Source organism: Watersipora subatra, chromosome 8 (assembly GCF_963576615.1).
Source record: "Watersipora subatra chromosome 8, tzWatSuba1.1, whole genome shotgun sequence".
In the NCBI taxonomy this organism is placed as follows: domain Eukaryota; kingdom Metazoa; phylum Bryozoa; class Gymnolaemata; order Cheilostomatida; family Watersiporidae; genus Watersipora; species Watersipora subatra.
This window is the reverse complement of record NC_088715.1, coordinates 62,204,418-62,218,504: the sequence shown is the minus strand read 5'-3', so window position 1 is coordinate 62,218,504 and position 14,087 is coordinate 62,204,418. Positions and strand designations below refer to the sequence as shown.

The 14,087-nt window shown below is 36.3% G+C and overlaps 1 protein-coding gene across 1 annotated transcript in view; it reads left to right on the top strand.

The window, feature by feature from the left end:
• Positions 1 to 14,087, top strand: part of LOC137401630 (uncharacterized) — a 42,115-nt gene that overhangs the window by 21,192 nt on the left and 6,836 nt on the right. Inside the window, exons 9-11 of the mRNA XM_068088072.1 lie at positions 3,498 to 3,677; positions 10,185 to 10,298; positions 11,004 to 11,142. Coding sequence (XP_067944173.1) covers positions 3,498 to 3,677; positions 10,185 to 10,298; positions 11,004 to 11,142 — 433 coding nt within the window. The remainder of the gene's footprint in view (positions 1 to 3,497; positions 3,678 to 10,184; positions 10,299 to 11,003; positions 11,143 to 14,087) is intronic.

Below are 14,087 nucleotides of genomic sequence, written 5' to 3'. Positions count from 1 at the left end.
GCTGACCGGTTCGTTTCCTACCATCTGGCAGCCGGTTGGTCATACTCTTGGCCAACTCGGTCCAGTAGGCCCAGCCGAGTCGCTCTCGGCTGTGCCAGGCCATTTTCCTGTCGGCCAGTTACTGATGGCTTATTTGACTGGCTGATTGTTAGTAAGCCCGCCCAGCTCATCTGGATAACTTCTATCACAGTATTTTCTACAGTATTGCTTGTTTACCATGTAAGGTTTTCTGTGTAAAAGTTTTATAAGGTAATCCTGTCGCTTGATTTTTGGCTTGAGTTATCGAGTTTAAGTCTTATCTTGCCGTGTTAAGTAGAGGAGAATTACAGCTACACGTACAGTCATACCTTGACATATAAGTGCCCCAACATAAGAGAGAAATTTGAGATACGAGTAAAATATTAAGCAAGTTTTTACCTTGAGATATGAGACAAATTTAAGATTCAAGCGTATGAGATAGCTCTGGATGCTTCTGCTTGATCGCCAAGTATGCGAGAGGCCGTTTACGAGGTCTTTAGAGAACGGTTTCGTTCGGTCATTCTTACCACATCAATTTGACAAAGTTTTAAAAGGGCCTGAAAGTGATAGTGAAAAAAGTCAAGAAGCATCTGAATGGAAGGAGAAAATAAAAAGTGAAAATAAATGTTTTTCAGTTTGTGCTAAATGAGCTTAATTCATTAAGCTAAATTTAAAGTTTATGTTACGTTACACAGTGTCACAAAAGTGTAGCATACTGAATGTGCTGTCGTCAAGTCGCTCTCATACCACTGTTAGCATCTATCGTCTGTCTCTAAGGTTAGAAGTTCATGAAGTACACTACATAATAATGTTACATTTTATTGCAGATCATAACTACTAGGAAGGTATTTGTTACTTTTTGGGTGTAGGCAGTGAATTAGAACGATGAAACACAGTTTTCCAGTGCATTATCCTGTTTTAGGTAGTTTTTTTTAAAAGATGGGAACAGATTAATCTGTAGTTAAATACTTTATATAGGAAATATTGCTTTGAAGGACCAGAAAGTTGACATACCAGCTCAAGCGGCATACAAGAAAGCGTTAAGCTTGTACAGCAGGCGCTCCTACAACGTAAATAATCCATTCCAGAAAAGTTTACATTATATGGGTTTTAGGTTCTGCGAACAGTGAAATACATATAAATTGCCTGATCCGTTAAAAAATCTTACCAAACTCACCCCTTTGGCCATACAAAATGGAAAAATTAGACTTGACTTTTTAATTTGTGGACTGTACCGTAACTGCAGTATTATTGGTTTGCATCGACATGTTTGCTTAGTTTTCTGATTAACTTCACTGGTTTTATAGACCATGACTGTGGTAGCTGTACAATAGGTTGATTGAGAGGGCACATCTTCAACGTTCATTTACAAAGATTTGCTTTTTTCTAAATAGAAAAGGCTATACTACATAGAAGAACTAATAACAAATATTTCACATATCTACAATAAAGCGAAACAAAAACATGTTTTTATTAAAAAAGAGCAGTACTACCTGTCCATCGTCCATTTGCATCCAGGGGCCAAGATTATGATAAAAGATAACTTTTGGCGATGCTTCATCTCGTGAAATTCAGATTGGTAGACCGGTGCTGTATCACCTGCATCAATTGGTAGCTTTTAAGTATTTATGAACAATTGCGCAGCTATCCTATTCTCTGTTTTGTCGACACATATGACGACCTATCACGACGAACTAAAATGTCATGGAAGTAGTATATATAATAAACTAGCTGTGCTTCCCGGCATTGCCCGTCTATTAAAAATCAGCTTATAAGCAAGGAGAAGTAATGAGAGTTGCCTTCCACTTGAGTACGCTTAATAATGAGAGCTACCAGCTTCTCGTGACATTATGCTATGACCCTGCATAGTATGCAAAGCTACTTGCTCCCATATAGTGTTTGCTTCCATATACTGACGTATATCAGCTAGTGAACAAATCCATCTCTGTGGCTTAATTGGTAGGGGACGGCCTTGCGAATGGCAGGGTCTGATATCAAATCTTCTGCGGTACGCAGAAGATTTTATGCGGTACGGATTCTTTAATCTAAGATTTTAATAGCTATAACCGCAATGCACACATACAACATACTTTGAGAAATATATATAGATACAATATATTGCTATAAGCACATTGTTTTTTTCTTTTTCAAGTGCAGCGAGATAGGTTACCATTCAAATCGAATTTGCGAACTTGTCTGACTTGGCACATTACGTTATATGGAATTTTTTGGAGTATTACGAAGCAAAAACTTCACATCACTTCTTTGCGTTATTTGAATTTATGTTATTGTACATAGCGTCTACTGTAAGACGAGGTATAGCTGTATTGGAACTTTACTTCATGTTTCTGTGATTGGAAAAAATCTGGCAGGCTGTCAACTAATATGTAATCTACAGTTGTGGAGTAAAAAAAATTCTGCAGTTAATACTTCTTGTAGTCTAAATATACAGTGCTGTCAGAAATTATGAGACCACCCAATAATTCTCGCCTTTGTTCAACTTTGCACCTCTGCTGGCACCATATTAATTCATTCATTTGCCACATATTGTACATCAATAGATGCAGAATTTTCTCCTTGTTCTAGTAAAGTAAATCAGGAGTCTTTCATTCTTCTTTTACAGCATTGGTGATAGAATTAGTGTCATCAAGTTATCTCTTCAGTGTCCGACCACATAGCTTGTTAGTGGTAAAACGTGATGTCATCGCTATGTGTTGTGCATTCTGTAATCTCACAAAGTCAAATAGTTTGGCATAAAAAAATAAAAAATGAATAAAATAATAAAATGAATAAAAAAACGAAAATATCTTTTCGTTTTTTTATTCATGTCAGTTGCATATGCCTTTCGATTGAGATAAAAAATAAGTATGGATTGTTATGTGATGGAAATTTGCTTCATATTAATCAGTAGAAAATTCCGCATCTAATGGTATATGGTTTATGATAGCTTTTGTAAAACTAAGTCAGTAAATCATTGCTACCACCAATTGTCTCTTAAAATGTGAGGTGGTCTCATAATTTCTGATGGCACTGTACTCGCGTGAATTGACGTCACTTATCCGGTTGTTTAGTGTGTAGATAAAAGCTGTAGACCCATGTACGTAAAATATTGCTTCAAAATGTAAGAAAAGATGCCAGAGATAGTTTTTCAATACCTGTTTTTCACAATCTATGTCTGAATTTTAGGCTCCTGTTTGGACCAAGTATTTCAATGCAAAAGTGAAGAACCAATAGTTTTGTGGCGCTTTCGCATCTTATGTAACGATATTATTACGTAATATTACTAATTCCATCAGCTTCTAGTGCTCATTATTGTAACTGATAAACAAATTTTAAGCTATTAATAACATTATGTAAGCTCGGGGTATCCGTTTAAATTGTTAAGGGAAACTGTAGAGGTGTTTTTTATTTGTTTAGACTATTCAAGCTCTTGTTCAAAAAGAGGTAATCTTTAGTTACAGTTGATGAATCAATTGCAGAGTCCCTACCGCGGAGAGGAGGAGAGGCTTCGCTCATAGTTTGCGAAAAAGTTACTCAAATAGATGGAAACATTCGCCTTATGATGGAGACAATCACAAAACGGGAATTGTTGAAGGTTGAAATGCAGAAAACGACTCTAGGAATTCAAGAGCTCAAACGCCTTGAGAGCCAGTGGAAGGGTGAGATGTTTTTGTCATGTATTCATATTTTGTAATTAGTGTTGCAATTAGGCCAATTGCTGTTTTCTTTTAGTAGTCATTGTTGACTCATCTTCTGTTCTACTTCTTCCATATTTACTATTGTGAGATATGTAGTTACATTTGTTACGTTGGGCTTGTACAGCTAGCATGGCAGTCGTTACAATACAGTAGATGCTCCTCTAATGATGACAGTGCACCCTCAGGTTACGACTTTGATCCGTTCTAGAGTTGGAATCATATAGTTAAAAAATCATATGTAGGGGTATAGAAACCATAGTAATTATATAATGCAAACAAACCCTGGTGAAAATAATCAAAATGTTATATATAAGTGCTATAAATATTAAAAATTTGTAACAAAATAGTATGTTAACCTTAGTAACTATAGTTACCTACAGTAAGTTTATTGTATGTATCGGTTATGATCTGCAATAAAATGTAACATTATAGTGTACCATGTACATGGTACGGTATATAGTGTACCATGTACATGATACGGTATATAGTGTACCATGTACTTGATACGGTATATAGTGTACCATGTACATGGTATGGTATATAGTGTACCATGTACATGGTTCGGTATATAGTGTACCATGTACATGATACGGTATATATTGTACCATGTACATGATGCGGTATATAGTGTACCATGTACATGATATGGTATATAGTGTACCATGTACATGATACGGTATATAGTGTACCATGTACATGATACGGTATATAGTGTACTATGTACATGATACGGTATATAGTGTACAATGTACATGATGCGGTATATAGTGTACCATGTAAATGATATGATATATAGTGTACCATGTACTTGATATGGTATATAGTGTACCATGTACATGATACGGTATATAATGTGCCATGTACATGATACGGTATATAGTGTACCATGTACATGGTACGGTATATAGTGTACCATGTACATAGTTCGGTATATAGTGTACCATGTACTTGATACGGTATATATTGTACCATGTACATGATGTGGTATATAGTGTACCATGTACATGATATGGTATATAGTGTACCATGTACATGATACGGTATATAGTGTACTATGTAAATGATACGGTATATAGCGTACAATGTACATGATGCGGTATATAGTGTACCATGTACATGATATGATATATAGTGTACCATGTACTTGATATGGTATATAGTGTACCATGTACATGATACGGTATATAGTGTACCATGTACATGATACGGTATATAGTGTACCATGTACATGATGCGGTATATAGTGTACCATGTATATGATATGGTATATAGTGTACCATGTACATGATACGGTATGTAGTGTACCATGTACATGATATGGTATATAGTGTACCATGTACATGATACGGTATATACTATAGAGGGTTCTTACCTTCAAGACAGACGTACGTATAACAATAAACATTAAACTTTGATATCATCTCAAATGAGTTTAGCTTACTAAACACACACATTTAAAGCTAAGTTTTAGTATGTATTTTAAACTATTTTACTGAATTTCAACTTTTTCGCTAAAATTTTACCACCTACATGTATTAGTTTCTGTTTTCGCTTTCGCAATAACTTTTAGCGGACCTGTTTAAAACCTTTCTCAATCTAATTCAGCAAAAGGCCCGAATGATGCTGTTTCTGTAATGATGTGGATTTGTGTTAGCAGGTTACGAGAAGTCGTCTGACCAGTTTCCTGTTGATTGAAGGGATTGCAACTCCAATTTTGTTACTGGCTTTGAAGGGAAATTGTTACCGTTTTACACATGAGAATTGCTGACCTGAGAGAAATCGGTCATCGTGTCACATCCATGCGTTGAGAATTGCTTACCTGAGAGAAATCGGTCATCGTGTCACATCCATGCGTTGAGAATTGCTGACCTGAGAGAAATCGGTCATCGTGTCACATCCATGCGTTGTGAAAAAGTTTTCGGCGTACAGCATGTCGGCATCTTTGTTATTTTGACGCCTAAAGTGAAAAAATTGTATATCAAGGTAATCGTATCCTGAGAGTGCACTGTACCTCCTTTAATGAAAATTCCAGATAACGTAAAAAAATTATGCAAAGTTTTTACATGCAAATTATAATAAAAAATAAATAAATACAAATAAAAATTACATATAACGTAAAGTATTAAGTAGAGGCAACTTCTCAAATTCTATTTGAATAGCGACATATCTCGCCGCACTTGTGAAAAGAATCGATGTACATATAGCGTTATATCTATTATATATACAACTTTCATGACATTCTAGTTCGTCAGGATAGGTCGTCAGGTGTGTTGACAAAACAGAGAATAGGTAGCTGCGCAATTGTTGTTAAATAATTAAATGCTATTGATTAGTGCAGGTGTTACAGCATCGGTCTACCAATCTGAATTTCACGAGTTGGAAGTATTGCCAAAAGTTATTTTTCATTCAGACCTTGACCCCTGGATACATATAGGATGACGAACAGGTAGACACCACTCTTTTTATAGCTTTTATAGTAAAATATATTTTTATTTTGCTTTATTGTAGACGTATAAAATTTTTGGTATGTTTTACTTTCCAGAATAGACTTTGCTGTCTAGAAAAGAAATGATCCAATCGTTCTAAATTGACGTCGAATATGTGTGTTCCCCATCAAATTATTGTAAAATAACCTCAATCATAGTCTGTAAAAACCAGTGAAAATGATCAGAAAAAGGAGGAAAATTGTGGATGAGAACTAAGAGTATTACAGTTACGATACAACCAACAAATAGTATTACAGTTATGATACAACCAACCAATAGTATTACAGTTACGATACAACATATTAAAAAGTTAAGTCTAGTTTTTTATTTTTGTGTGGCCAAAGGGGTGAGTTTGGAAACATCATGTAACAGATTAAACAGTTTTCACGCATTTTACTGTTCGTATAACGTAAACGTTCCTGGAATGGATTATTTATGTTGTAGGAGCGTCCATTGTACATTTACTAAGCCATTACAGTAATCCATTCTAGGAATGTTCACATTGTAGTGATTTTAGGTTCTGCGAACAGCAAAATACATGTAAATTGCCTGATCCGTTTCAAGATCTTTCCAAACTCACCCTTTTGGCCGTGCAAAAAAGAAACACTGGACTTAATTTTCAGTTTGTTGGCCGTATCATAAATGTTATATTATTACTTTTCATCAACAACTTGTCTCTTTTTTCTGATCAATTTCATTAGTTTTATAGACTATGATTGAGATTGTTTTACAATAAGTTCTACATAAAATTTTCAATACTCATTAAAATTCTTTGTTTATTTTTATAGACAGCAAAGTCTATTCTACAAATAAAAACTAATAACACATATTTTATACCTCTACAATAAAGTAAAACAAAAACATATTTTCACTATAATAAGAGCAGTCAGACACCTATATAGAGACAGAAACATGATGGACGTCCATCGTGTTTCTATCTCTAGGTGGGTCATGTCACGAAATAAGGAATACATCGCGTTTCATTGAACTCATTCCAGAGCTCGTCAACTAAATGAAAGGCATGCCAGACAGTGATATACAATGCTGACACAAACGTGTTCTGTAGAATTATGTGAATTAGCTGAATAAAAAAATAATTTATATGAAATTTATATTATAAATTAAAAATAATTTGTAATATAAAAAATTAAACAAAACGTAATTGACAAAAAGGTGTTTGTCACTTCAGTTTTGCATGAAAGTGAAGTGACAAAGAGAAATAAAAAAGTGATAAGACAAATAAGATAGTTTGTATCTGTAGGTGGAAATATGGGTGTATCTATCTCTAGGGGATCAAGGTCAAGGTTAGGATAAAAGATATCTTTCGATGATAGTGCAGCTCAGGACATTCAGCTGAAAGTATGACGGTATAACACCTGCACCAATCAATCTCCTCTAAGTACTCATTAACAATTGCGCAGCTATTTATTCTCTGTTTCATCGACACATCTGATGATCTATTATGGTGAACTATAATGTCATGGAACTTGCATATTTAATAGAGAAATAACTCTATACGCTCATCGCTTGGTCTCACAAGTACATTGAAAGAAAGCGATTTAACGCTAACCACAACATCATCTTTATTCAAATCGAATTTGGGAACTCGTCATGATTTGACACTACCTTGTATGGAATTTTTTAGGCAGTAGGAAGCGAAACTGCATATAATTTTTTGCGTTTTCAGGAATTTATGTTATAGGAAGTATACATTATAAGAGGTATCTGTTATAGGAGCGTCTACTGTACAAGAGATCATTCCTACACTCTACTTACAAACATAACAGTTTTACCTTTCGTTGTTCAATCCAGTTGAATGTGTCTGACTCCACACTATGTACGGTCTATATTTCTTGAAGGCATTTATCGATGGGACTCCATAAAGTGAAGTTTGCTGAGAGCAAAATTTAGCTGGTCCGTAAACTCGTTCATTAGCTTCAATCAGCACAATTCTTTTGCCAGAACAATTTTTTTCACATTCACTCCACACACTCAGTATGCATTGCTTGATTATTTGACTAAATTAACTTCTTTACCTGGACAAATTTACATATTCGGTAAAACTTACTATTTGACAAGGTTGCATATAAATTGTCAAAACTTTTGAACCATTCGTTCTTTAAAAAATATTTTGATACCAATCAATCATCGTAAAATTTAACATCAGCTGATGTCATTAAAAAAAAACTTGAAATGCTTATTCTGACATGCCACAATCTTCTTTGCTATAATAAGAGTTGTGTACCTCCGGTTGAATACAGATTGCATCATGTGGGATTCCAACTCATGGCACCCACCCTCGTAGGCCATCACTCTAACACCTGTACAATTTCTCCACCTTTCAGTATGTCTGAGTAATTGTGCAGCTAATTAGTCTCTTCGTGATAGAATATCACCAAAAGGCACATCTGACTATCACTTACAGTGCACTAAACTGACTATCATTCACAGTACACGAGACTGACTATCGCTCACAGTACATGAGACAGACTATCACTCACAGTACATGAAACTGACTATCTCTCACAGTACACGAGACTGACTATCACTCACAGTACATGAGACTGACTATCACTAACAGTACATGAGACTGACTACCACTCACAGTACGCGAGACTGACTATCACTCGCAATACACGAGGCTGACTATCACTCACAGTACATGAGACTGACTATCACTCACAGTACGAGAGACTAACTATCACTCACAGTACACGAGACTGACTATCACTCACAATACATGAGACTAACTATCACTCACAGTACACGAGACTAACTATCACTCACAGTACACGAGACTGACTATCACTCACAGTGCATGAAACTGACTATCACTCACAGTACACGAGACTGACTATCTCTCACAGTACACGAGACTGACTATCATTCACAGTACATGAGACTGACTATCACTCACAGTACATGAGACTGACTATCACTCACAGTACGCGAGACTGACTATCACTCGCAATACACGAGGCTGACTATCACTCACAGTACATGAGACTGACTATCACTCACAGTACGCGAGACTAACTATCACTCACAGTACACGAGACTGACTATCACTCACAGTACATGAGACTAACTATCACTCACAGTACACGAGATTAACTATCACTCACAGTGCATGAGACTGACTATCACTCACAGTACCCGAGACTAACTATCACTCACAGTACGTGAGATTGACTATCACTCACAGTACGCAAGACTGACTATCACTCACAGTACATGAGACTGACTATCACTCACAGTACGCGAGACTGACTATCACTCGCAATACACGAGGCTGACTATCACTCACAGTACATGAGACTGACTATCGCTCACAGTACACGAGACTAACTATCACTCACAGTACGTGAGACTGACTATCACTCACAGTACGTGAGACTGACTATTACTCACAGTACACGAGACTAACTATCACTTACAGTACATGAGATTAACTATCACTCACAGTATGTGAGACTGACTATCACTCACAGCACATGAGACTGACTATCACTCACAGTACGAGAGACTGACTATCAATCACAGCACGTGAGACTGACTATCACTCACAGCACACAAGATTGCCAGACTACGAGTTAACATACTCTTTTATTACTAATTTTTAGTATGTACAGCACTTATATACATTTTTGATGATTTTCACCGAGGTATGTTTGCATTATATAATTACATGTACTATGGTTTCTATACCTCCTTCATACAATTTTTTCATCATAAGATTCCGACCCTGGAATGGATCAAAATTGTATCCTGGAGATGCACTGTATAGTTTAAAGAGATATTTGTATTACTTTAGTTTATAGTCTTCAGCAGATAATTCAAACTTATTGGGAGTCAGTCCAGCTTGTTAAGCTTGTCAAAATCACTCAACCTAAGCAACTTTGAACTTGCTTAGTTGCAATTAGGTGATTTGTCATCTCTCTTTCCTTATAATTTAGCCTTCATAATGTCTGCTTTATTGTAGCCTTGAAAGAGGAGGTGGACCATGACGCTTATGAATATGGGAAAGTGAGAACAAACTTTTTTGCTGATGATTATCATAAGAACGTCTGTGAGGAACAGATGCTCTGCTGCGAAGGTATTCTATAAATATATTTATATGAATCTAACTTTTTTGTTTGCTTGTCATGTTGGTCTGTCTAATTATAGCGATAGGTTAGGCACAGAAAAACCGCTTTGCACCAAAATTGAATTCCGAAACATCAGTTTTTCAGACAGGTACCTAAACCGCTGCACCACGCTATGGAACAATTGTAGACCTACTTATTACACATGCCATTCTTTAACGGTGATTGATTAAAATATGCAGGCGTCATCTAGCACGCTTGAACTACAAGAAAAAATAAGTACCGAGTCTTCTCCAACTTACTATAAATACATGTATATATTGCATAACCTTAGTTAAACTTTTAGCACAAACAGAAATAAACACCTTCATTTAAAAGTTAGAATGGTAAATGTTGTATTTGTTGGTTAAAAATAAATTTTCTGTGCAAAAAACGTTTCTATTACCCGCACAACGCTGGGAATTCAACTAGTCATAATATACAAGGGCAAGACATAATTACTCATTTGTTGTTGTTAGTTATTATTTAGCATTCTCTACGTAACATTCTCTAGCATAACTTCATTATTGCTTGAGCGATCAGCTTGTTACTATATTGCAATAGCTAATTCATTATATGTGGCTAACATACGGTATTCCATTATCTCATGTCCATTTCCTTAGTTTCCACCGTTTAATGAGCTGAATGGGATACTTCTAGTTTGATTATTTATCTAGGTCGGAGGTTTGCTCTAGAAACTGTTCAAAATTGGGACCCGGAACGCTTTGAGACAATCAAGCAAAGATTTACGCAGCTAATAGACCAATGGAGCTCGACAGCCAAGAAGAATCACATGACCATCTCCATCTTGGAAATGTAAGTACATGTATATCATCAGACATTAGTGTAAGTATATCATCAGACATTAGTGTAAGTATATCATTAGACATTAGTGTAAGTATATCATCAGACATTAGTGTAAGTATATCATCAGACATTAGTGTAAGTATATCATTAGACATTAGTGTAAGTATATCATCAGACATTAGTGTAAGTATATCATCAGACATTAGTGTAAGTATATCATCAGACATTAGTGTAAGTATATCATCAGACATTAGTGTAAGTATATCATCAGACATTAGTGTAAGTATATCATCAGACATTAGTGTAAGTATATCATCAGACATTAGTGTAAGTATATCATCAGACATTAGTGTAAGTATATCATCAGACATTAGTGTAAGTATATCATCAGACATCAGTGTAAGTATATCATCAGACATTAGTGTAAGTATATCATCAGACATTAGTGTAAGTATATCATCAGACATTAGTGTAAGTATATCATTAGACATTAGTGTAAGTATATCATCAGACATTAGTGTTAGGGTTTATGTAGGTAGTTCAAGGCTGTAACTGTCTTCCTATTCAACAAAACAATTGGGTTCTTCCTAAAGACCTTAGGTCTGAATTTTCTGTGGCAGTTCAGCCAAGTTTTAACAGACCGTCTGGCAGGAAGAGAGTTAAATTCAAAGGATAGTTGTTAGCGCAAACATTGATGATACCTCGGCTAGCAAATTTAAAATTGTGCATAAAGGAAATTTCTGTAAATAAGTTTGACTAGATGGTTGCAAAGACTTTGAACAAGGGCAAACTGGCTCTCAGATAAGTGACAGGTGACTCAGCTCTGTATACACACTAGTTCTGAGATATGTGACAGTTGACTACAGCTCTGTATACACACTAGCTCTGAGATATGTGACGGTTGACTACAGCTCTGTATACACACTAGTTCTGAGATATGTGATACTTGACTACAGCTCTGTATACACACTAGCTCTTAGATATGTGACGGTTGACTACAGCTCTGTATACACACTAGTTCTGATATATGTGACGGTTGACTACAGCTCTGTACACACACTAGTTCTGAGATATGTGGCAGTTGACTGAAACTCTGTATACAAACTAGCTCTGAGATATGTGACAGTTTACTACAGCTCTGTATACAAACTAGTTCTGATATATGTGACAGTTGACTACAGCTCTGTATACACACTAGTTCGGAGATGTGTGACAGTTGACTGCAGCTCTGTATACAAACTGGCTCTGAGATATGTGACAGTTGACTACAGCTTTGTATACAAACCAGTTCTGAGATGTGTGACAGTTGACTACAGCTCTGTATACACATCAGTTCTGAGATATGTGACAGTTGATTACAGCTCTGTATACACACTAGTTCTGAGATGTATGACAGTTGACTACAGCTCTGTATACAAACCAGTTCTGAGAAATGTGACAGTTGACTACAGCTCTGTATACACACTAGTTTTGAGATGTGTGACAGTTGACTACAGCTCTGTATACAAACTGGCTCTGAGATGTATGACAGTTGACTACAGCTCTGTATACACACTAGTTATGAGATGTATGACAGTTGACTATAGCTCTGTATACAGACCAGTTCTGAGATGTATGACAGTTGACTACAGCTCTGTGTACAAACCAGTTCTGAGATATGTGACAGTTGACTACAGTTCTGTATACACACTAGTTCTGAGATGTGTGACAGTTGACTACAGCTCTGTATACAAACTAGATCTGAGAAATGTGACAGTTGACTACAGCTCTGTGTACAAACTGGCTCTGAGATATGTGACTGTTGACTACAGCTCTGTACACAAACTGGCTCTGAGATATGTGATGGTTGACTACAGCTCTGTATACAAACTGGCTCTGAGATATGTGACAGTTGACTACAGCTCTGTATACAAACTGGCTCTGATATGTATGGCAGTTGACTACAGCTCTGTATACAAACTAGCTCTGAGATATGTGACAGTTGACTACAGCTCTGTACACAAACTGGCTCTGAGATATGTGATGATTGACTACAGCTCTGTATACAAACTGGCTCTGAGATATGTGACAGTTGACTACAGCTCTGTATACACACTAGTTCTGAGATAGGTGACAGTTGACTACAGCTCTGCATACACACTAGTTCTGAGATATGTGACAGTTGACTACAGCTCTGTATACACATTAGTTCTGAGATATGTGACATTTGACTACAGCTCTGTATACACACTAGTTCTGAGATGTGTGACAGTTGACTACAGCTCTGTATACACACTAGTTCTGAGATGTGTGACAGTTGACTACAGCTCTGTATACAAACTAGATCTGAGAAATGTGACAGTTGACTACAGCTCTGTGTACAAACTGGCTCTGAGATATGTGACAGTTGACTACAGCTCTGTACATAAACTGGCTCTGAGATATGTGACGGTTGACTACAGCTCTGTATACAAACTAGATCTGAGAAATGTGCCAGTTGACTACAACTCTGTATATTGAAAATATAAAAAGCCGCAAAAGTAAACACTGTAGCGACTACCTGTATCGCAGCTCCGCAATGCTTACATGTTCATGCAGTCTTGTCTTAAAGACTAAGTGCGCCTATGGTCAAATTCAAGGTGGGAGGATCGATTAAGTTTCTCATGTGTCTAATAATAGTAGCGCTGGAAATTTATTACGTGAAACTTGAAATTTCGCTTATTCACCTCGTTACTAATGCTTTTTCTCTAAAGACATTATTGCCAACATGCACTGACGACATGCATCTTTTGGCTCGCAGATCATTCTACATATCTAAATATTCGAGTTGGCTTACGCCACTAGAGATCCAACCAAAACATCTGTGATTGGCTGAAATAGTTGATTCGCAACAAGCCTCATATCATTTCCAATTGATTCTCATTTCCAAAGCAAACTGATTCCATTTGGAATTCGCTTTCAAATGATGAATACTA